The 25,527-nt window shown below is 44.8% G+C and overlaps 1 protein-coding gene across 6 annotated transcripts in view; it reads right to left on the reverse strand.

The window, feature by feature from the left end:
- CEP112 (centrosomal protein 112) overlaps window positions 1-25,527 on the reverse strand; it is a 1,022,051-nt gene that overhangs the window by 779,955 nt on the left and 216,569 nt on the right. For all 6 annotated transcript variants that reach the window (XM_029599329.1, XM_029599330.1, XM_029599331.1 and 3 more), the window contains 3 exons: window positions 18,438-18,537; window positions 15,924-16,042; window positions 4,349-4,492 (listed from right to left, as the gene is read on the reverse strand). In XM_029599329.1, coding sequence (XP_029455189.1) covers window positions 4,349-4,492; window positions 15,924-16,042; window positions 18,438-18,537 — 363 coding nt within the window. The remainder of the gene's footprint in view (window positions 1-4,348; window positions 4,493-15,923; window positions 16,043-18,437; window positions 18,538-25,527) is intronic.

The raw sequence follows: 25,527 nt of genomic DNA on the forward strand, positions 1-25,527 counted from the left end.
CTGGATCAGGAAAACTCTGTTGGACAGCCGATCTCTGAAAGCCCATAGCGTGTACCTGATCACCTGGAACACTAGGAAACTGATTTGACAAGAAGGTCTGAGTGGATCACAGGTACTGGATTCCAAGCGCTTCCACAAGAGTTCCCCATCCCAGGATGGATGCATCCGTAGTTAGCACAATTGAGAATGAGATTCCAAAAGAAAATTCCCCGTTCCAGACTAGAAAGTATCTGCCACCAGGGCAAGGAGTACCTGAGAGACAGGGTGTCTCGGATGCAATCCTGGAGGGTCCAAGAGGCTTGGCACCACTGTGACCTCAGGGTCCACTGGGCTCTGCACATGTGTAAGCGTGCTAAGGGAGTGACAGATGGTCGTGGCCATGTGGCCCAACAGCCTCAACATGTGCCACACTGATACCTGCTGGCTCTGTTGAACTTCTGCTGCAATGGTCACAAAAGCAACAGCTCTCTGAAGCAGCAGAAAGGTCCTGGCCTGAGCCAGACTTCATCAGACTTCATCTGGACTTCAACTGGACTTCATCAGAGCAGGGCTCTGATGAAGTCCAGTTGAGGTGATGGACTGAGATGAGACTTTGGATAGTTGAGAACAAACCCTAGTGACTCCAACACCCAGATAAGGGAAAACATGCACGCTCAGTCTGCAGAGATGCGCCACCACCATGGTCATTCATTTTGTGAAGACCCATGGGGTGGACACAAGTCCAAACAGCAATATCCGGTACTGGAAGTGCTGTTTGCCCACCACAAATCGGAGATAATTCCTCTGACCTGGGAAGATCTTAATCTGGGTGTATGTGCCCTTTAGGTTGAGAGAGCATAGCCAGTGCCCTTTTTGCAAAAGGGGGATCAAGGTGCCCAGGGAAACCATCTTGAACTTTTCATTTTTTAGAAACTTGTTCAAGGCCCTCAGGTCTAGGATGGGACAGAGTCCTCTTGTTCTCTTTGGAATCAGGAATACTTGGGTAGAATCCCCGCCATCTTTGCTCTGGTGGTACAGACTTGACCGCTCTGGCTGTTAAAAGGGAGGAGAGCTCTATTTGTAGTACCTCCTGATGTGCTATGGGCCCCCAATATGAACAGGGAGGGCAATTTGGTGGGAAACCTAATACTTTTAATTGGTATCCTTGGTGGATGATGGACAAAACCCACTGGTCCGAGGTTATCCTGGGCCACTGATTCGCAAAGAACGCAGCCTGCCCCCAACCGGAAGGTCCATCATCCTGGGTATGGGCGACTGGCTTACACTCCCTACGGCCCACTCAAAACCCTGTCCCCGAAGTTGACTGAGTTGCTGGCTGGGGCTTGGGAGATCTCTGCTGCCTGGAACAGCTGCGGGAGCTCTAATGGTGTTGACAGAATCGAGGATGCGGAGGATAGTACTTCCTTTGCCCCAGCCTCGACACCCTCCTGGAGGAGGAGGATGGGTCTGAAGTACTAGCAGAGAGTTGTTGGAAGGTTTCATGATGGTCCCAGAGCTGTGCCACAGTATTCCTCAGCCTATCTCCAAAAAATTCTCTCCAGTACACGCACATCAGCGAGTCGTTCCTGTACCTCTGGTTGGAGATCTGAGGCCCGCAGACATGCCATTCTGTGGGCACCAATTCCCACTGTAGAAACCCTCAGTGCAGTCTTGAAGACATTGTAGGTCGCACGGACCTCATGTTTCCCACACTCCAAACCCTTGTGCATCAGTGAAATGAGGGTGTCTTGCTACTGTTGAGGCAGCTGCTCAACCACCTGCCTCCAGATATCCCGAGATTACTGGCTCATGTAGAGCTGATAGGCAGTGATGAAGGCAATAAGCAAGGCGCCTTGGAACAACTTCCTTCCAAGAGTGTCCATCGCTCTGTGGTCCTTCCCCAGGGGCACCGAGGAATGGGTCCGAGAGCGCTTGGCCCTCTTAAGGGCAGCAGATTCTACCACCACCAACTGGTAAGGCAGCTGACACTTATCAAATCCAGCAGCCTTCTGGACAAGGTAAACCCTGTCCACCTTCTTATTAACGGGAGGCACCTTGAGGGGTTGTTCCCAAATCCTCAGCAGCAACTTCTTAAGGATCTCGCACACTGGGACCACCATGATCCCCTTAGGAGGCTCCATGAACTGAAGGATCTCAAGCATTTTGTGCATGGCATCCTCCTCTGTCAAAAATTGGTATGGGATGGCCACCACCATCACCCTCACAAACCCTGTGAAAGTTATGTCCTCAGGGAGAGACTTCATACACTCATCTGGAGGAGAAGGGTCGGACAGGAGACTATCCGAGTCCTTGGAGGACTCTGATCATCCCCGCAGGGGTCATAGGGACCCTCATCATCACTGTAGCCACAGGGGATGGAGCCCTAGGTGCTCAGCCTATATCAAGAGGTGCAGGCACAGATGGAACTGGACAGGGGACTGTAGGCCTTGGCAGAGTTTCTTCCTTGGAGGAACCGGCGATGACCACCATATCAACAGGGGAAGGCCTCGGTGCCCCATCAGGCACCAGTGCTGTCCCAGGAACTGATGCTAGTTGGGTCGGTAATGCACCAATGAGAATATCGAGCATCTCCAGAAGTGGTACGAGGTCAGGTGGCATCAGCTCCATCGGTACTATGGGACCAAAGCTCTGCAATGCCCACTCCACCACCAGCTAGACTCAACACTCCAGCTCCTCCTTGAACGCTGCCAATGCCAACACCAACTGGGAGAAAAGAAGAGTGGCCAGATCTTCCTCGGACCTGCGAGAGGAATCGGCAATTGGCACCAAGACTGGTGAAGACCGCTGCGGACCCCAGGTGTCGATGGACTTCTTCGACCCAAAGAGCTTATCCATCTTGTCGCGTCGAAGCCGATGTCCGTTCGAGGACATCTGGGCACACAAGCGGCAACACCGGACGCCATACAATGCCCCCAGGCAGAGGATGCAAACATTATGAGGATCAGTGATCAACATGGTCATCGGGTACTGGAGGCATTGGCGAAAACTGGATGTGGCCACGATGGGGCAAAACAAAAGGGTAGGATGGAACGATGGCAGTGGTCATCTAAGCCCGGTGGGCACCAAGGTACCGCCACCATGGGGAGAACCAACTGCGAAAAAAAGCTTAACTGAAATGCCGAAAACCCTGACTGGGGACATTATGGGGAGGCACCGAGAGAGACATGGCGACAAATTCAAAGAAAATGATTGCGAAAAAACACAGTTTTCCACAAGGCAAAAAGCCAAGTTTTTAGAGCTCAATCAAACTGCGATGCTCACCGATCCGCAAAAAAAAAAAGAGACTGAAGATGGACCCTGCGTGGATACGTGGTATAGGGCATAATGGGCATGCTCAGTGTGCCTAATCAAAGTTTCTAGAAACTTTGACATAAGTTTTCTGCATCTGGCTCCATCTGATGATGTCACCCGTGCGTGAGGACTACCACCCTGCTTGTCTTCGGAGAATCAGCGTTTACCTGGTTTATTTTTGGGTATTTTTTCCGGTTGAATTAAATACATAAATTGATGCAGCTGAGGAGTCATCAGGGCGGAAAAGGCAGAAAAACAGAGTGAAGAACTAAGGCAGGCAAGGGAAGGGGTGAGAGAGTACTAGGGGAAGAGTTATTTCTCTGATGTTTATACAACAAACACCTATTTTATTTTTTCCATTAAGGTTGTTTTAGTAGTGCTTATTAGTTAAAACCTAAAAATAAAAAGCCTTATTTATAATAAAAAAAAATGTGCAATATTCATTAAGCTCTTATTTTCAAAGTGTTTTGCAGTCACAACATCCCAGAAACAACACACGTAGCCATCACTGGGGTGGATATCCATAAGCTATATTTTGCACTTCTCATGAAAGCTACCCCAAGAACTGAAATATAGGATAACAAAGAGTCCAATGTACTAAAATGTGTTAACATTTGCTGTTAATGCATGTAAGCACAGTATTTACTGCACATATTAACAGTTGATGTTAATGAGAAGCAAATAAGGCACGAAAAACATACTGTGTATTTTGAAACACTTGTTTTTTCGCTGCACTAACAAATAATGAACTATTTTGCATACTTTTGCATCACCTCATTAGCATAGATTTTGCATTAAAAAACTATTGTAAGCCAGTTTACACATATTAAATACTAATACAAGCAGTTAACACACATTAAACACTTGCAAGAGTATTTACATGATTTAATGTATTGGCCCCCCCAAAAGAACAACCAGAGGACACAAGAGCAGTGGCCAAAGCAAGAATGAAACCCAGAGATCCCAACTCACAAGTTTTTTTTTACTCGTTACTGAAGGACTGCCTTAAAATAATAAGAACAAGATAAGAATGCTAACAGTAAGCATGAAGACTTACAATTGCTTTTGTCTGAGCCACGTATTCTGCTTCCATTTTCATGAGACGTGCATTTGTGTCATCCAACAATTCCTGGATGTTTTCCGTATGCTTTTTCTGAAGCTCAAACTTTTCCTTTTCCATTTCTGCTACAGCATTGTGGAGCTAAGATACACAAAATAAGAAATATGGTCTTAATAAAATATGTTAATTCACTGTGCAGATGGTGGGGAAAATTAGGGTAACTCAAAAGGTACTTAATGATTTATTCCACCAAAAATTTGTTCATTCATTGTTTGTTTAAACATAAGTTGTTTCAGTTTGGCAACAAATCCGGGAAAATGCTAGGAAACCTAGCTAAAGCACAAAGACGGGCAAATTATATACGGGGTATTCATGATGCTGGAGGCCAGACGATTACATCTACTCATGCTTTAGGAGAGGTCTTTAAAACTTTTTATCAAACTTTATACACAGCTGATGTTTCCAACAAGGTGAACAGAGATAATTTTCTCTCTGGGCTAGTAGTACCACCTATAGAGGTGTTAAGGAGATTAAATTTGAACATAACAGTGCAGGAAATAGAACAGGTGATTCAAGGGTTGCCTAATGGTAAATCTCCTGGTCCTGATGGACTACTGGCTCTATATTATAAGATACTTCAGAGCAATGTAGTTTTACCGTTCCAAGCATTATATTCTAGTATGATCATGGACAAAGTTATGTCGGAGACGATGAAGTTGGCTGTCATAACGGTCTTACTGAAGCCAGGGAAAGACCCTCTTAATGCTGCTTCATATAGACCAATATCCCTCCTAACCTAGGATGTTAAAATATATGCAAAAACCTTGCTAACAGGTTAAAATTAGTAATGCCAAATATCATATTCCTGGAACAAACTGGATTTATATATGGTAGGAAATCATCTAATAACATTAGAAAGCTGATACTATCTCTAGATGCATGTGAGTGTTTTGGTTATAAGGATCCTAGCTTTGACGCAGAAAAAGCTTTCGACAAGATGTCATGGGATTTTTTAGACTTTCCTTTAAGTAAGTTTGGTTTTTCTGGGCCAATATATGGGTTATATGAGTGCTTTATAAAGATCCGAAAGCATTTGTTACATTTAATGGCTTCCCACAGGTTTTTATTCTCACTTTGGAACCTTTGGTAATTTGATTAAGGCAAGATATGGGTATTAATGGGGTGCAAATTGGTCAAATCAAAACAAAGTTAATGCTCTTTACTGATATCATCTTGATGATGTTGACCCATGACAGGAGTCATTATTGAATGTTTTGACCAATATTGAAGAATTTGGAAGTTTCTCAGGCTTAAGATTAAATTTGACTAAATCAGAGGTGCTAGATGTGGGTGGGTCATTAAAATCTAGCTGGGTGGGGTTCCCATTAAAATGGAAAGTTGATACTATTAAATATTTGGGTATACTTTTTCAATACACGGTAAAAGACTGATGTCAAATTAATATAATTCCCATTATACAGGAGTTTCGGAGGAAACTTACCAGCTGGGCATCATTACCCCTGTATTTGGCAGAATTGCCTTAGTAAAAATGGTATTGATACCAAAATTATGGTATGTTCTGCAAATTATACCAGTTCCTCTTTCCAAAAAAGCAAGCTTGCTTACCGTAAACGGTGTTTTCCGTAGATAGCAGATGAATTAGCCATGCTGACCAGCCCGCCTCCCCGGACAGTTCTGACATGGCATACTACTTGCTTTGATACAGACTGAGGATCATCAGTCAAAGCAGGAAGATACAAGAGGGAGCACCTAGCTGAAAGACTTTACTAGACTTAGAGAGCTCTGCCCCTAGCAGCACGGAAAATGTACCCAGACAGCATGGCTAATTCATCTGCTATCTACAGAAAACACCGTTTATGGTAAGCAAACTTGCTTTTTTCAAGTAGATAAGCAGCTGAATAAGCCATGTTGTCTGGGAGTCCCCAGCTGACGTATTGAGCATTTTAATGTGAGCGTAGTTCGTTTATTTTGCTCAATAAGGGAGTATTGGCAGACAGTTCCTATGAAGGCATTTTATGTGAGGAACATGTGCTCTTCTGCAGGATAGTCCGCCCCATGAGTGCATCATCCGCAGTTTGCCAAACAGTAATGTGATGTAAATGTATGTAGTGATGACCACGTTGCCGCTTTACAGGTGTTGATGAGAGGCACTTCATGGTGGTGGTCAACTGAAGCAGCCATCGCATGCAGTTGATGTGCTTTTGGAGTTACACAGATAGCTGCTGTGAACGCTTTTGATAGCAGAACTGTATACAGTTGGATATCCAAGTAGATAAAGTTCTTTTTGTCACTGGACATCCTGGCAAATTCGGGTTGAAAGAAAGGAATAGCTGTGAGGGTGTGTTGGGTGAATGGGTGCGCTTTTTGTAGTAGGCAAGCACACGCTTACAGTCTAGAGTATGGAGCTTCCGCTCATTGTCATTTGCATAAGGTTTAGGATAGAAGGTGGGTAAGGTGATGGTTTGGTTAATATGAAAACTAGAAATCACCTTTGGTAGAAAATTGGGGTGAGTGCGTAATGTCACTTTGTCATGGTGAAATTGAAGATAAGGAGGGTAGTGAACTAAGACTTGAAGCTCACTAACCTGTCTTGCTGATGTTAGAGCAGTCAGGAAGAGTACCTTCCATGAGAGGTTTCGTAGGTGACAAGTATCTAATGGTTCAAATGGTGGTAGCATCAGTTGTTTGAGGATTATATTAATATCCCACGGCACCAGTGGTTTCTTTAGTGGTGGACGTAAGTGTAATACTCCCTTCATGAATCTGGATACAAGAGAATGACATGATATGGGTTCTCCATTTAGGGGATTCTGATAAGCTGCTACAGCACTTAAGTGTACTCGGCGTGAGTCCGTGGAGAGGCCTTCACTGTAGAGAAGATGGAGGTAGGAAAGAAGGCGTTCTGGTGGGCAGGTAAGTGGGTCCATGCCCGTTGTTGAGCACCAGAAAGTGTAGCGTGACCACTTTCTTTGGTAGTTGAGTCTGGTCGAAGGTTTTCTTGAGGACAGTAGTATGTCTTGAAGAGAAGGAGAAATGTTTAAGTTTTAGTACACGAGTCTTTCAATCTCAATGCCGTGAGGTGTAAGGAGGAGTGAAGAGGATGCAGTAGTAATCCGTTGTCCTGGGTAAGAAGTTGAGGGCTGTTGCCCAGGGGAATTGGATTGTGTATTGATAGCTGTATGAGGTAGCTGTACCATGGTTGTTTTGGCCATGCTGGTGCGATGAGGATCAGATCCGCCTGGTCTTCGATGCATCTCTGGATCGTGTGAAAGATGAGTGGTATCGGAGGGAACGCATATAGTAGGTTGTGAGACCATCTTATGAGGAAAATGTCTGGAGCTAGTCTGAGTAAGCTCGGGTAAACGGAGCAAAAGCTCTCCACTTTCCTGTTGCTGTCTATCGTGAAGAGGTCGATGGAAATGGAGAATAGGTGCTGTGCAACTTCTTGATGTAGTTCCCATTCGTGGGGGTGAAATATCCTGCTGAGTTTGTCTGCTCTGGAATTGCTGATTCCAGGCAAATAAGTTGCTTGGAGTGAGATGGATTTGTGGTGAGCCCACTCCAGTGTCTGTACTGCTTCCTTGCAGAGGTTCCAAGAACTGGACCCTCCCTTCTTTGTTTATGTAGAACATTGTAACTTGGTTGTCTGTGTGAATCATCACTGTTTTTCCTTGTAGGGAGTTTTCGAAGGCTCGAAGGGCATTTCTGGAAGATTTATGAGTAGTGTGCGTTCGTATGTGGACCATAGACCCTGTGTTTGTAGCTGGTCTAGATGGACCCGCTAGCAGAGTCGGTGGAGTAGCCACCATTGCAGGTCTTTCTTCATGCTGTTGGTTAAGGAGGTGGGAGTCGACAATGGATGGAGAAATTGTGCCCATTGGTTTTTTAGACCCCATTGTAGGCGATGCATGTGTAGACACATATGTGGGACTACGTAGATGGATGCTGCCATGTGTCCTAGAATGGTTAGGATTTGGTGGGCTGGAACAGACGTACTGTGAAGTTGAACTGAAGACAGTGTGAAGAGAGCTAATGCTCGTGGGTGTGGTAGGGAGGCCTCGTCTTGAATTGTGTCGATGTAGGCTCCAATGAATTGTAAGGTTTGAGTTGGCTCTAGATTTGACTTTTCGTAGTTAAGAGACCTAGATTGTCTTGGCAAGAAATAGTTCGAAGCAGATTATCTCGTAGGAGAGTCTGATTGGGTGCTACTATAAGCCAGTCGTCCAGATAAGGAAATATTTGCACCCTATGACGACGGAGGTGTGCCACCGCTACTGCCAGACATTTGATTCTGGGGCAGAGGAAAGGCCGAATGGGAGAACTTTGTACTGGAAATGCTGGTTGTCCGTCTGGAAACAGAGGTAACACCATGAGTTGGGATGCATTGGTATGTGAGCATATGCATTCTTCAAATCCAGTGAACACATCCAATCTTTTGGTCATAGAAACGTAAGAATGGACTTGAGAGAAGCCATTTTGAACTTCTCCTTGTGAAGGCATTTGTTGAATGAACGTAGGTCCAAGATGGGACACAGACCTCCTGACTTCTTGGGAATAAGCAAGTATTGTGAGTAGAACCCTTGATGAAATTGTGGATAAGACAATTTCTGAATGCACTTGTTCTGGAGGAGAATCTTGAGTTCCCATAGGAGAGGTCCTCGGTGCGCTGTTTGCTGTTTTTGAGGAACTAAGTGCGGGAGGGTTGGGAGAGATTAGAAATGGAGAGAGTAAACTTGTTCTATTATTGTCAGGACCCATTGATCGGACGTGATGTGGTTCCAGGCTGAAAGGAAATTGGAAATCTGCCCCCTACAAGATGTGTCTGTGTCAGTGGCAGGATGATCCCTAAAAACCCAGTTGGGTCTTTGCCGGTTGAGGGTCAGTCTGTTGATGTGGGTGTCAAGGGGCTCTGGGGCGTTGGAATGATGGTTGGTGCTGATATGGTTGTTGCCTTGAAGGCTGATAGGTTGGAGGCTTGTAGTATGAGTAAGGTTTATAAGCTCTGAAATTGGTTCTTTTGTATGTAGTGGAAGAAGAATATTGACGCCTAGATGTGGATGGTTGATGAGGGGATATGAGTGACAGAACTGCTGTTTTCTGTTCTTTGTTACTGTGTCAGTAAAACTACCTCCAAATAAATTATCTGGACAGCAGAGCAGGTTCACTAATTTATCTGTTGTTATTATGTGTGTTTTAGTGGATCCTTGGGTGCTGTGGAGATGACCACACCCATGGGGAGGAGCCCCAGCACTGGGCTAGACTCTATACACAAAACACCAGAATTGAACTCTTATTATACAGCTTGAAGATAGCCACCAGGTGGCAGAAGTGAGTTGTAGTCTCAGGGACCTCGGCAGAGGGAGCCCTTCTCTCCTAGGTGACGTCAGGAGGTTCCACAGCAAGGAGTTACTGTGGAGGAGACAGATTAGATATTAGAGTATTCACTCGGTGTTAGCTGTTATGGATGCGATTCCACCAGATAGTTGTCATAGGTACAAGCACTGAGGCAGGGAGAGCAGACCCTCAAGGAGCGAGTACCTGTTCCCTGAATGGCACCTGAAAATAGAACAAAGGGCCCCCGAGGAGCAGGTACCCAAGTTAGTAGTAAAACCCCGAAGGGCAGAAGGACAGCTTCCTGAAGGCAGCAGGGAAGCAACAGAGTAGCACAGACAGGAACAGTTCGAGTCTATTCGAGTATTTTCGAGCCTTTGCCAACTCAATGAGCTAGCAATCTTGAGAAGTAGATATACCTGGATTGGCGTGATGTCAGATGAGGGAAAGCCCTCGAGGTTCGCGCCACTGGGCGTACTTATACGTGGGTTGCGCACATGTGCACCCTAGCAGGTACCTGGGAGGAGCAATGGTGCACGGCTGCACCACAGCCATTCCGGGGACGCCAGAGAAGTCTGCTTGACGACGCTGCAGTAGCCATCTTGCCTAGGTAAGCGGGAGGAGCCGAGATAGGGGTGCAACAAGCGAGGCGAAGCCGTCAAAGACCGATGGACGCAACATTATCATATACGTCGACCTTGATTGCACTGGAATGCAGCCATGCAAGGCGTCTTGCTGCTATGGTGTTAGCCGAGGCTTTGTAAGAGATATCAAACCCTTCATAAATAGACCAAAGGAGGTGTCGTAAACCTTCCTCTACGTTGTGGTATTGTACAGGTAAACCGGCTTCGTGGGTTCCCTGTTGGAGATGTGGCTTCAGCACTTGCAAATTTTCGAAGAGATATTGCGCTATATAGAATTGATGGTTCTGTATCCGAGCGTTTAGCATACCAGATTGAAATGACTTCTTAGCAAAGTCATCAAGAGATTTATTATCTCTGGTTGGTGGTGTATTTGAGTGAAGTCGCCCTTCTGCATTGCCGATTCTACCGTTATTGAGTTATGTGGGAGCTGAACTGTTGAATGGAAGTGGGAGTCCTTCATACAATATTTTAGATCTATATTACGTGATGTTGGAGGAATAGATAGCGGGGTATCCCATGACTTCTCCATCAGCGCAGTCAATACCGAATGTTGCGGTAGCACCACCGGTTTATTCGGAACATCAAAAATCTTTAAAATCCCTAACATCTCCTGTCGTGGATCGGGGATTCTCATCTCCACATTGAGCATCTGACCTACTTTTTCTATAAACTGAGAATAAGTAAGATCCTCTGGTGGAGAGATGGGTTCAGGTGGGACCTCCGCCGGGTCAGACGGATAGCCCATCGATGAATCTGATGAAGAATCCGACTGTAAAATATCCTCAACTGGCGAGGAAGGTCTGCTCGGCAGGTCTTTTGGTGCTGGACCAGGGACTGCGGGGTCTTCTGGAACAGTTGATACTATGGTAGGAGAGTGATGAGGTGGTAGATGAGACTGTTCCACAGAATGTAGGAATTGAGTCAGAATTGGGACATAGCTTGGTTAGCTAGTCCCGAGGTAGACGGTATAGGAGGTGGGTCGGCTAGAGGTGGTAGGGCGGCCCTGAGTGTATCTACCTGCGTGCGTTTAGTGCGTGGAACCTTTTCCCGAAGTGGGATAACCAGTGGAGGTACTGGTTCCGGACGATCGGGGGCAAGGCTGCCGATGGAGGCTAAAGAGAAGCTTGATAGAGCACCTGGAGATGATGAAGCACTTGATAGCACCTGGAGATGATGAAGCCTGACAGACGAGGTGGAGAGATATCTGGATCTGAGTCAATGACTAGAAGGGGTGATACTTCTCTAGGTCTTTTATGACCTGTGTAGTGTTTCTTGGGCTTCATTTACGTCGGTCGTGTCAGTGGGATGAGATCTGCGCCGATACGCGTCAACTACATCGGTGGTGCATCGGTCGGGCATGGATGCGACTCACCACTATCCTTATGTCGATGAGTCGACTGCGGTCAGGCGTGGATGCAAGGCACCGCTATCCTTGCGTTGATGAATCGATGCGCTGGTGCGTCGTTTTTTAGAAGGCATGTCGATGCCTCGGTTCCGAGCCGGCGCGTTGATCTTCGGAGTGCCGGTGCGTCGACAGCTTAGCGGATTTACGCGAGCAGGGCATTTAAAATCCGCCCAAATGCGTGTAATCTCATTCTTCCGGATGAAGTACTCTCCAGATATCTATCAGATTAAGAATAGCACACAGAAAAGAGATTACTTTATTGAGACCCATTTTATGGGTTTGTACCCCCATGCGCCTATCTAATGTAGGGTCTGCAACACATTTAAGGTCACCACCCAAAATAATCAATGCAGGTCTATATCTACTATAGCTTTAACTAATCTGGTAAAAAACCGATGGTCATATTGATCAGAGGCATATACAGACACCAATAATATCGGACACTCATTAAATTGACCCTTAACCACACATATCTACCTTCTGCATCTGCATGCTTAGCTTCCAATTGGAATGCCACCTTCTTATGGATTAAAATTGCTACCCCATTCTTTTTAGAGGTCCCAGAGAAGTAAAAAACTTGGTTCCAGCAACACTTATGCAACTTTTGGTGCTCCTGGTCTCTCATATGCGTTTCTTGCAAGAAAACTATGTTGCCTTGAATTTTATGAACATGATTCATTATTTTTTCCCTTTTAATAGGCAATCCAAGCCCTGCTACATTCCAAGAAATATATTTAACCTGTGTCCCCATTCTTCCAAGGAGAAAAATTTCCCCCATAAATTCTGGAGCCTGTCCCGAGTTCACTGCACCCCAGCCTGTGCAGTGAACCCTTAAATCCTTCATATCATACTGTAGGGACCCCCAACGCTCATATGCAAATATGTTCATCTTATTCAGCCGTTTTAGACCTAGCATCGTGGATGATATCCCCCATCCCCCCTGTATCCAACTTACCCTACCTCCCTCCCCCCATTTTTCCCCTACAAAAAAAAATATCTCTGTTGAGCATGAGATACATATTGATGTGTCAGAGTGCAATCCCCGAAATACATTACACAGATCACACCACCTCAATAACAGTATCACTTTGCAAGCCAACATATCAACCCTCATCAAAAATATAAGAGCTGATTTAACAAAACAATACTGAAAAATAAGCAAAAGGAAAAACCCCAGAATACTGAAGTGAGAGAAGAGATAGTCTCCTGGCTGTCAAATCCTACAAAGTCTAATGAACCAATACAGCTGCAACCTGCAAAACAAATCCATGCTGGATATAATTTCTTAGCCTCGCTGATGTGACTATGTCCCAAGGTAACCACCTCTGGTGTGATCATGAGCCTTAGTACACAAAAGTAAAAACCTTTACTTTTTTTAGGACTGAAACCCCTTCTATAACAAGGTAATTAAGAGCTCACTGTTCTGGTCACACAGCCTCATCGCTGTCAGGAATCAAATCGTGTGAACAAAAATCTTTGCTACTTCCACCTGGTCAAAAACTTGCATTTTCCCTTGATGACAAATACGTAGTTTTGCCAGAAACTGCAGGGCGAATTGCACAAAGGGGAGTAAAGGACTTTTGTTTAAGTGCCACAGTAGCAGAATAATCTTGAAACAGATGAATCTGCAGGCCTTGGTATATCAAATCCTTATGAGTATGATATGCCTGGGGTACTTGCTGCTTCTGCGCTCAATTTAAAAATGTTGCGATTGTCACCCGATGTCTAGTCTTACCCTCTCTCTCCTGCTTCCAAGAAGGTAGGCCCTTTCCACCATCAGCATGCCTTGCTATTCCATGAGATGCAATGCCTCCGGTAACTACTTCTTGAGAAAAGAAGCCAGATTTTTATCTTCAACCTCTTCTGGTATCCCAGTGATCCAAACATTATCCCAGCGGGACCTGTTTTCCAGGTCATCTATTTTTTCTGCTTGTCAAGCTGATTGCTTTTCCAGGGCAGTTACTTGCCATTGCAGGGCTATCGTATCATCTTCAATCAAAGAAATCCTCCCCTCGGCATGCTCAATTCTCGGCCCCATCTCTGATATAGAGTGCTTGAGATCTGCAATTTACTCCAAGATGGAGATAAGTTTCCCTGTCAGGGTGGACACTACCGCTTCTGTCAGCTCGGCAATCAAAGTCACACTCAAGGTAGGCTCGTAGACAGGCTCAGGGATGGCCACCATTTTGTTCTCAATCAGCTTCAGCTTTTCCTTCTCTTTTTTTGTACCTTTAACAGGCATAATCCCCGGAGATTTATTCATAAAGCTATCTATCAACATATAGGAGGCATGCCTCAGTGAAACAGAAAAAGATGCTTACTTATGGCAGCAAATCAAATTGATTCTAGGGGGGATGGACCTCAGAGATCCAGGATCAGCGTCTATCCCAAATCACCGCATCACGTGATCTCCTGGAAAAATGTTTTGTCATATTTCCCTGGAGTATAAAAATGCAGTGGTAGGTTTCTGGATTAAAAAATATCACTCTTTAGGTCAGTCTTGTGGTTCAGGCTGTGGTGTTGCGAGCAGGAACACAGGGAATCTGAGTCAAACCCCCAACCTTCAGGATTAGTCGGGTCAGGGCACATCACCAAGGTGGTGCCAGCTAACCCATGGGCTGCCTAGATGCCCTTCAGCTACTTGGGAATGCAATCTAGGGAGAGAAAGAGAAGTAGCAGAAGAGAAAGAGAGGAAAGGATGAGAAGAAAATGCTCTTTTCTGTTTCATTGTCCTAATATATCATGACGACTTTCCAAACTTCTATACACTGGCTCACCAATCATAAATTCTTATTATCATAATAAATTAGCATCCAACATTTTCTTTCATTATATTTGCATACATAGAGGTAACAAAACCAAATAAAATGAAAACTTGAAAATTTTCATTCAGCTAGAAATTATATAATAAAATTGGCCACCATAACCATCCTATTTTCCCCAGAGATGCCAAGTAACTCATTTCTGGAGGGTGATCTTAGGCCAGTCCTGGTTTTAGAAGTTATATCCCAATGCAGTGTAATATTTTTAGCACTGTTTACACCATTTCAAATCCTCATTATAGGTATTAAAAATGCAATAGGATGGGACAGACACTAAGCCAGCCCTGGCCAAAAGTCTCCCTCCAGAAACTTGGCAGCTTTGCTTCCCATGACCTCAACTCTAGCAATAATGCAAACTGTTGCTAGTTCCAGGCTCCACTTTAGTAAATATGTGCTTTGTTGTTATTCACTCAATTGAATAAAAATTGGCCATATGCCTGCATAGGAATTTTGTGATAAGAATAATAATTTCTATTTTGCTATGAGTGAGGGAAGTCAACTATTATTTATAAAGAACTCAACATGTGGACAGCCAAAAGATAAAGGAAAGCACGTTATAAAAGATGGAATTATATAAAGGTTGCAGATCCTTTTTCTATAGTTCTATTACATTTCCAAATGCCTCTTTACCATTCACAATGATGGTTTTTCCACCTCTCCTCTCCAGAGTTCCATAGAAATCAATGCTTGGTCCTCTGGGATTCTCAGTGAATGTGCTTCTGATTTGCTCTAGTTGGGAGGATCAACTCTGAGATAATTTTGTAAAAGTTTAGATATGCCCATTCAATCAATGGCATGGTTTCTAAGAACAATGGTCGAGTTGGCTAACATGACAATGGGGGTCATTTTCCAAGTGGCTCGCAAGCGAAAAGTCCCTTATCGCGTGCGATACCAGGATGGGGGCGGAGTCGGCCCCAGAAGAGGAGTCAGGACGTCACCGGGGCCGACTCCGCGGACGACGAAAAGGTAAGGCCCTTTTCGCATCCGAGTTCGCGCCCAATAGCTATACCTTCTATGGTGGCTCTATTGGGTGCGAAACCCATCGCTGCAGGCTAGCGCAGGACCGTCCCCCAGGTCGACCCCCCCCGCTCCTCATTACCTAAAGTATCGCAGGCCTGCGATACTTTAGAAAATGAGGCCCAATGTTTGGTAAAGAAAGATGTTTCTGTTAAGAAATGAACCTGAAATTATGCAATAATTCCCTGCTGGAATCCAAACAATGGTTCAATGGCAGAATGTTTCCCAAACTGCTGACCTGGGCAACATTCACACTTTTGCACAGCTTTGTTTTCTTAAATTACTTGTAACTTTATTCTGCTAAGAAAAATCAGATGAGGTATTTTTTTTACCTTTTTTTCCCACTCATTCTTGAGGGAATCTGTGCTTTGCTCACACAACTTCTTTAACTCTGCAATCTGCTTTTCTTTACTCTCTCTGATCACTTGCGACTCTCGGACAAGGGTCTGAACTGTCATAGAATGAGAAAATAAAACAGATTGCCTTAGGGATTTTTTCAGTGTGGTTGAAAACTTCATTCAGACAATTCCAGGATTAAAGCTGACCCTTTTATGTCGTCACACTGCTCTACAGAAATGTTTTGTTTGTATGTATTCTACCCTCTGTTTGAAGCAAATGCACTTATTTTATTCTGAGTAAGGCAAAAGAAAGATCTATGAAAAAGATAACCTTACTCCACTGAAACTATATGCTTTGGGCCGGATTTTAAATGCCCTGCGCGCGTAAATCCGGCCGGATTTACACGCACAGGGCCCTCGCGCGCCGGCGTGCCTATTTTGCATAGGCCGCCGGCGCACGCAGAGCCCCGGGACGCGCGTAAGTCCCGGGACTTTGTAAAAGGGGCGTGTCCTAAATGACGCGGTGTTTCGGGGGCATGACGCGGCGCTGCGGGGACGGGCCCGGGGCCGTCCCCGCAGCGCCGACCCCAGATTTTATAAGCTACGCGCGTATCTTATAAAATCCAGCGTACTTCTGTTCGCGCCTGGTGCGGGAACAAAAGTACGCGCTCGCGCAAAATTATAAAATCTACCCCTTTCTTTTCTAATGATTCCAGACACTGGGATAGATTTTCAAAGGGGAACGCATGTACGATACGCGCGCACCCCCCGAAAACCTACCCCAAACTCCCCCCCTGCACGCGCCGAGCCGATTTTGCATAGGCTCAGCAGCGCGCGCAAGCCCCGGGACGCACGTAAGTCCCGGGGCTTACATGAAGGGGCGTGTTGGGGGCGTGCCGCGAGTGACGCAGTGTTTCGGGGGCGGGCCCGGGGGCGTGGCGCCGGCCCGGGGGCTTGGTCGAGGCCTCCGGACCAGCCCCCGGGTCGGATGATGGCGCACCAGCAGCCCACTGGCGCGCGCAGATTTACGCCTGCTTTCCGCAGGCGTAAATCTGCCAACAAAGGTAGGGGGGGGTTAGATAAGGCCGGGGGGGTGGGTTAGGTAGGAGAAGGGAGGGGAAGGTGAGGGGAGGTGGAAGGAAAGTTCCCTCCGAGGTCGCTCCGATTTCGGAGCGACCTCGGAGGGAACAGGCAGCGTGCGCTGGGCTCGGCGCACGCAGGTTGCACAAAAGTGCACCCCCTTGCGCGCGCCGACCCCGGATTTCATAAGATACGCGCGTATCTTATAAAATCCAGCGTACTTTTGTTCGCGCCCGGTGCACGAACAAAAGTACACCCGCGCGTACATTTATAAAATCTACCCCACTAGTAGCAGACTCAGTGGTGAACCTGGGTTCAATTTAATGAGTAAAATTCTAGTGCCTGGATCAGCTGGGAGTTGGCGATGCCACAGAGACAGTTTTCACAGCCATTGAGGAGGATGGAGCCTTAGTCATTGCACAACAGTGGCACCTATTGACCAGACTCAAGATCCATGCTAGCTGGACTCTGGAGGGAGCTAAGAGTTGTGACCCTTGGCTGAGCACCATCACTGCGGTGGCTGGGCAGAGTTGGAAGGGGGATGGTAAATGGGAGGGGGAACCTTGGGTAGTTGAAAATGAAGACTCATGGGCACTGTTGCCCGACAGAGGCTGGTTCTAATTGAGCAGAAAACCCAAAAGGAGCAAGAAGAAATTGTGTAGCTGAAAACAATAAGACTCCAGATGCTGCATTTTACCTTCCTATTTTTATCAAGACATAATCATTGGCAATGTAAATACATTTTTTTTGTTAACTTATCAATTTGGTTCAAATACGGAGCAGCTTATATAAATCTAATGAAACTGACAGGCACTCTATGAACTGAAATAATACTGAAACATACATTTCTTCTGAAAACCCAATTTCATTTTCTTGCTGGGAAAAAATTTAAGTAGGAACAGATAAAACAGTAAATTGCCTCCAAAATGTAGAACTTTTCTGTTCAGTGAGAGTGAAAAAAAAACTGAAGGGTAGGTACATGCAGAATTTCCCAATCACCATCAGCAGAAGGCTATAACACATCAATGTAGAAAACCAAATCTTTAAAATAGAACTTGTCTTAGAAATAATAGTCAAGACAGAAAAAAATGATAAGTGGTAGTTGCTACATAAAATAAACTTATAATTCTAATAAACAATCACTTAGATTAAATTCTATTCATTTTAAAACAGCAAAATGTGTCATATTGGCAGTCATCTCTCCAAAAGCAAGTGATCTAAAAAAGTAGTTGTATATCCAAAGTCACCTTGCATCCTGTCACCTCTAGAAGATGCCAACGCTAACAATCATTTTTTAACATTTTATTCTTGATGCTACTAATATTAAACTGTCTTAAAGTGTTGTATGCTTCCCTCTTCTAGAGCTCTAGCAATCATATGCAGAACATTTTCATACTTTTATATTCCGAAGAAGAAAATCCATGTCACCTTTTTTTTCAAGCTTTCTGATTATCTCCTCTGATTCATTCTGTTTACTTCTATATAGAGTCTTCAGTTCCTCCGACTCATTATTCTTTCTATCCAAGATCTGCAAGAATTGAGAACATATAAGCCCACCTGTCCCACGCATACGCAGCTAGCATCACTAGTTAGTTACAGCATTTGACAGAAAGAAAAAAAAAATCATCAAAATAACACTTTCAAGAGCTGTGAATCCTATGAAATTAGAAGACTTTGTTAACTTTATCAAGTCTTCAGTGCATCTTAAGAAGAACTAGAAGTTTTCAACAAGAACACACACGGCCGGATTTTAAATGCCCTGCGCGCGTAAATCCGGCTTTAAATGTGCTACTTGCAAACTTCATGGAGTGGCCCCTAGTCCTTGTATTATCTGCCTCATGCCTACTGCAGAATATGCTGCCACACGTTCTACAGTAGGCAGGAGGGAACCAGGACTACAATGGGTAGAATAGTAGGAAAAAGAGAGGCCTGGGTCAGGGGTTTCAAGAGAGGCAAGAGAGAGGAAGGGCTGAATGTGAAATAGTTTGATGGGAGTGGAGGGGAAAAGAGACAGCTAGGAATGGGTGAAGAAGGGGTTCAATAGAACTGGGATGAAGGCAGTAGAGAAGTGAAAGAAAGCTAGAGGGGAAAGGTTGTGTGAAAGTAAGCCAGAAGTGATAATGGAGGGTTGTGAAAGAGCCTGAAATGGTGATGGAGGTAGAAGCAGGGCAGAAGTGGCAATGAGGAGGTGTGTGAAAGAAAGCCAGAGGTGGTGAAATATGTGTGTTGTGGGGGGAGATGGGTGACAGAGCCAGAAATGGTAAAGTGGAAAAGAGAAGGTGCCAGAGAACAAGAGGTAGTGAAGGGGAGGAGAAAGAGGATAACAAATCCAGAAGCAGTGTTTGGGGTGGGGAAGGCGGAAGAATGAGTCAGAGGTGTGATTGAGGTAGGTGAAAGAGAGCCTGAAATGGTATTTGGGAGGAGGAAGGCTTTGGGAAGGAGACACACACATGGAGGTGAGGGTAAAGAATGTATTTCAGAGATACAAAGAGGGTACACTGGGGGAAAAGAGAGGGGGGATGGAGTCATGGAGAGACAAAGAAAGAGTAAGTTAAGCAGATGGTAAAAGAGAAAAGGATGTGGGCAGGTAGAGAGAGGAACTGGAAGCAAGAGGATAGAAAGAAAAAAGGGGAGAGAAAGGTTGGGTTTGGGAATACCGTATTTTTCGCTCCATACTTTTTTCCCCAAAAGTGGGGGGAAAATGTCTGTGCATCTTATGGAGCGAATATAAAAAAAATAAATAAATAAAAAAATAAACTAACTACAACCCCCACCCTCCTGACCCCCCTAAGACCTGCCTAAAGTCCCTGGTGGTCCAGCGGGGGTCCGGGAGTGATCTCCTGCACTTGGGCCGTCAGCTGCCAGTAATCAAAATGGCGCCGACGGCCTTTTGCCCTTACTATGTCACAGGGGCTGACCAATGGCACAGGTAGCCCCTGTGACATAGTAAGGGCAAAGGGCTGTCGGCGCCATTTTGATTACTGGCAGCCGTCAGCCCAAGTGCAGGAGATCGCTCCCGGACCCCCGCTGGACCACCAGGGACTTTTGGCAGGTCTTGGGGGGCTCAGGAGGGTGGGGGGTTGTAGTTAATTAAATTTAAAGGGTTGGGATGGGGGGGGTTTCCCACAGAAAGAGAACGATAAAAGTTTTCTGATCTGGGGAGTGGACCGAAATGGCCCACCCCAGACCTGAAAACGAAATGGGGACAAAAACTTTTTTATGCACTCCCCTAATTTGCTCCATAAGACGCACAGACGTCCGGGAACAGAGCCAGTTTAGCACACCATTTTTTTATTTTTTTATTTTTCCCCTCTGAATCCTAGGTGCATCTTATGATCAGGTACATCTTATGGAGCGAAAAATATGGTACTTGTGCTTGGGAGAGGGTTGGGGAGGAAGACTATGTGGAGACAGAGGGAGTGGATCAGGGAAAACAGAGAGGTCAGAGGATACTGGGCAAAGAAGGGGATGTGGGGATAAAGTGGCACAAGAAGTGAGTGTTATGTTGAGGCTGTTCAGTCTCTGTCATTGTTCTTGTGCAGAGTTGAGGATGCTATCTTGGGGCTGCTGAGAAAGAAGCAGGTGGGAAAAGAGTGGGGAGATTGAAAACAACTAATGAGGAAAGACTGGGATTTAGAGAGAGAGCGAGAGAGTCTAATATGAGAAAAGAGATTGGTAGGGACAGGATGGGATTGAGAGTGTGATAGGGAGTCAGACAGAGTAAGAGGATTGAGAGGGACTGAGAGGGACAGGATGGGAAAGAGAGAGAGAAAGACTAGAGGGGACAGGAACGATTGAGAGGAGAGATTTGTGAGGACAGGATGGGGGAGTGAAAAAGATACTAGTGGGCACGGGGAGAATTGAGAATGAAAGAGTGAAAAAGTGAAAGACAGACAGGTGGGAAAGAAGGTAGGGGACTGAAAGAGACTGGTGGGAAGAAGATAGGGAGACAAAGATTGGTGAGGGGCAGGGTGGGGGACTGAGAAAAAGATTGCTGGGCTCAAGGTGGGAGAATTGACAATGAAAGAGAGCAGTGGAAGGACTGAGAGAGATTGGGGGAAGCAGGGTGAGAGACTGAGACTGGTGAGAATATAGTGAAATTGAATTCATAGAGACTGATAAGTATAGGTGGAGGGAGAGAGAGAGACAGATACGTAGACTGAAAGAGGCTGGTGGGAACAAAGACTGATATACTAGTGGGAGAATTGAAACTGGTAAGAACAGGGTAATCGAACTGAGACTTACTGCCAGGGACAAGTTGAGGAAACAAAAAGAGAATGAGACTGGTAGGGACAGGGTGGCGGATTGAAGGAGAGACTTATGGGGGCAGAGTGGGAGACAGAGACTAGCAGTGGTGTAGCCAAAACTGAATGTTTGGGAGGAGCCTAATGTTAACATGGGTGGGCAGTAGACATATAGATCTAGGCCCTATTAGATGTACATTTATCGAAAAATGCCTTAGCAAGCACCCTACAATGGATTTCTGAGTAGAGCAGAGTGGCTTACCTGTAACAGGTGGTCTCCAAGGACAGAAGGATGTTAGTCTTCACACATGGGTGGCATCATCAGATGAAGCTCACATGCGGAAAATATATCAAAGTTTCTACAACTTTGACTAGGCACATTAAGCATGCCCAGCATGCCCTATACCACGCGTCCATGCAGAGTCCCTCTCCAGTCTTGTAATATAGAATATTATTAAAATAAAATATAGGAGAAACCCAACTCCACAGGGTGGCGGGCGGGTTTCATGAGGACTAACATCCTGCTGTCCTTGGAGAACACCTTAGAGATAATCAACTCTGCTTTCTCTGAGGACAAGCAGGATGGTAATCATCACACATGGATGAATCCCTAGCTAAAAAGCTGCTCCCCAACACAAAAGAGGACCAACAGACTCCCAACCAGGTGCCAAAGGTGCTAACAGGAACAACAACACCGGTGCTGTTGGTAACAGAGGGGAAGACAGCCTGTACCCAAACAACGGGCCCTAGGCAAGGAGAGCTGGGTTCTACACCTCAAACAGGTTCCATAGGACAGACTGGCCAAACCTACTGTCGCATCGGCCATCCCTAGGCAGACAAAAATGAGATGTGAATGTGTGAAACTACTCCACATTGCAGTCTTGCAGATCTCTTTCATGGGAACTGCTCACAAGTGGGTCACCGAAGCTGCCATGGCTCTGACAGAAGAAGCCTTGACAAGACCCCCAAGATGCAGTCCCACCTAGGCATAACAGAAGGAGATGAAATCTATTAGCCAATTGAATAGTGACTGTTTGGCAATAGCAATGCCCAACCTATTCTTGTCAAAAGAAGTAAAAAGTTGGGTGTCTGTCTATGGGCTTCTGTCTGCTCCACACAAAAGGCTAAGGCTTGCTTGCAGTCCAAACAGTGCAGTGCTCATTCACCTTGGTGCGAATGGGGCCTGGGAAAGAATATTGGCAAGACGATCTGCTGGTTAAGATGGAAATTCATCACCACTTTAGGAAGAAACTTAGATGTGTACGCAAGACCACCCTGTCACAATAAAATTTAGTATAAGGTGGATAAGTCACTAAAGTCTATAGCTCGCTGATCCTGCGCGCTGAGGTGACTGCCACCAAAAATATGACCTTCCAGGTCAGGTACTTCAGGTCACAGGTGTGCAGTGGCTCAAAAGGAGCTTTCATCAAGTGAGCTAATACCACATTGAGGTCCCAAGACACAGCAGGAGGCCTTAAGGGAATCTTCATTTGAAGCAGGCCCCGCATAAACACACAAAATTAGGATGTACAGAGATGGGCTTACTATCTACACCTTGATGGTATGTGCCAACTGCACTGAGATGAACTCTAACGGAGTTGGTTTTAAGCCAGCCTCTGATAGGTGTAGGAGGTAGTCAAGCAATTTTTGTGTGGGGCAGGAGAACAAATCTAGGGCCTTCTGCTTACACCACACAGAAAACCTCCTTCACTTCAGTCCATAGGCCTTTCTAGTGGAATGCTTTCTAGAAGCCACTAGGACCAGAGACATATCCTCTGAAAAATTAAGCGGCTGCAAGATTAACCTATCAACATCCAGGTTGTGAGCGACAGGGCCTGGAGGTTGGGATGCCACAGGGCCTGGAGATTGGGATGCCACAGCCTGCCTTGATTTTGCATGATGAGATCTGGGGACATCTTCAGATGGATCGGTCTCCAGATAGACAATTCCTGTAGGAGTGGAAACCAGACCTATCTCGGCCAATGAGAGGCTTTTTAATTTTATAAAGTAAGCGGATAAGTGTACATGCACAAGTCACACCTTCCAGAAAGGAGATGTAAATGTAATAGTAAATGGTTGTCACAAAATCAGTTTTAAATGGCTTTCAAAATTACCCTCTACATATTTCAGCCATATAATACCATACATGTTAGTGGGGCTCAATAGGGTTTGCTTATTATTATGACAATGATTTGGCATAATCTTTTGTTGCAAATACCAGAAAGTGCAACCAAATGGCTTTTGACATCAAAAGAGACCATCTGTGGTCACAGATAATGATTATGACAACAGATTTATGATTCAGGCAAAAAAGAGGACTAAAATATCTAGCAAAAACACAACTCCAACACAGTACATTTTCTGCCTAGTAACTTCTGGAAGGGAAAATATTTCCTAGAAACATTTGTGCAAGCAAAAACATGTTCAAAAACTCTGGAGATTTTGCCTGAAAGACTTAAAATTAAGAATCAGACAAAAGTCCCATAATATTTTTTGCATGTATGAATTTTTCAGTACCAGAAGTTTCAGGAATTCAGTTAGGTGAAAAATAACATGGTATTTCAAAATTATGCAAACTGACTTTTTGTATTTTTCCCCTTCTTTGGCCTGAAACTTAAATAAGGCTCTAAGAGTAATATAAACTCTGTTAATATATTACTGGTTACTTGAGGCAGAAACAATTAATTCAGTGATATTATGGCCAATGTTGATACACTGCAGAAAAAGCATGTTTGCTCACAGTAAACAGTATTTTCTGTAGATAGCAGGATGAATTAGCCATTACATATGGATGATGTCATCTGGTGACACCTAAAGGACTTGTTTGTCCTAGCTAATAGAGCTTTGGAGTTCCCAAAAGTGCATTGCCTCATGAGACTCCTCAGTCTACATCAAAGCTAAATCTAGCTAGGTAGTTGATTCTCCAGGAAGGTGGGCAGGTATTCCATGGCTAATTCATCCAGCAAACATGCTTTTTTCATTGATAAGCAGGCTAAATTAGCCATTACATTTGGGGTTTTAGCAGAGTGATTACTGAACAAGCAACTCTGATCCCACCATGGAGAGTAGACTACTATTTATTAAATTTATTTATTTATTTATTATTTGTTGATTTTTATATACCGACATTCGTCGGAACATCATGCCGGTTTACATTGTAACAACATAACAAGAGAGAGAAATACAATAAACAGGGAAGGGAAGGGGGAGCAGTAATGAAGAAGGAGAGAGGACAGCAGTAGGAAGGATAGGGAGAGAGAAGTTTGATAGGAACATTTGAAGAAAATAAATTAACAATAGACAATATGTACAGGTGGGCTGGTAGGTACCAGACCAGTGATGGCTGTGACAGGGAGAGGTGGGGGGAGGGAATGGTAGGGTAGGCTTAAAAGAGGGTGAGGGGAAACTTATAACAGGATTTAAGCGTCATTTAAAATCATTTAAAATCTTTTCTATACCGTCGTTAATTTATATACCATCACAATGGTTTACTTATAGGCACATACATTCAGTAGGTGAATGTGTACAATGGTACATTCTAACAAGTGCCAAAGGGTTCGGTTACATCATGTCTAATTAAAAACTTGTTTGAAGGGTGAGTTAGATTTGACCATATATACATTTAAGTTACTTCTTTACAGGTATAATTCTCATGTTCTGCGTAATACTAAGTTAACTGTGAGATACACAAATACCTTTTGTAATGCATGTGTTGAGAGCATTACTGTGTGCTTGGTATTCTTCTGCCTGTGCCTGCATACTTTCTATTCTCCGCTCCGCATTTGTAGAATGCTTGTTTAAAACGCCAGGTTTTTAAACTTTTTTTTTTTAAAGGTTTTGAGGTCTCTTTGTAATCTGATCTCTAGTGGCATAATGTTCCAAAGAGTAGGACCTACTAAGGATAGAGCCCTTTCTCTTACTTGGGTTAGTCTCGCTGTTCTTACTGAGGGAATGGTTAGGAGTGCTTTGTTAGCTGATCTTAGATTTCTATGTGGGATGTGTACCCGTAATGCTGTGTTCAGCCAGTCTGCTTTTTCATCATGTATTAATTTATGTATTGTACACAGGGCTTTGTATTGTATTCTGTGTTCTATGGGTAACCAGTGTAATTGTGCTAGAGTTTCTGTGATGTAGTCCCTCCTTCTTTTACCAGTTAGTATTCTAGCTGCTGTGTTGTGTAGAATTTGAAGTGGTCTTAATGTTGTATTCGGAAGTCCTGGTAACAGTGCATTACAGTAGTCCGTGCTTGAGAAAATTAGTGCCTGGAGCACTGT

This window comes from Rhinatrema bivittatum, chromosome 4 (assembly GCF_901001135.1).
Source record: "Rhinatrema bivittatum chromosome 4, aRhiBiv1.1, whole genome shotgun sequence".
Taxonomy (NCBI): domain Eukaryota; kingdom Metazoa; phylum Chordata; class Amphibia; order Gymnophiona; family Rhinatrematidae; genus Rhinatrema; species Rhinatrema bivittatum.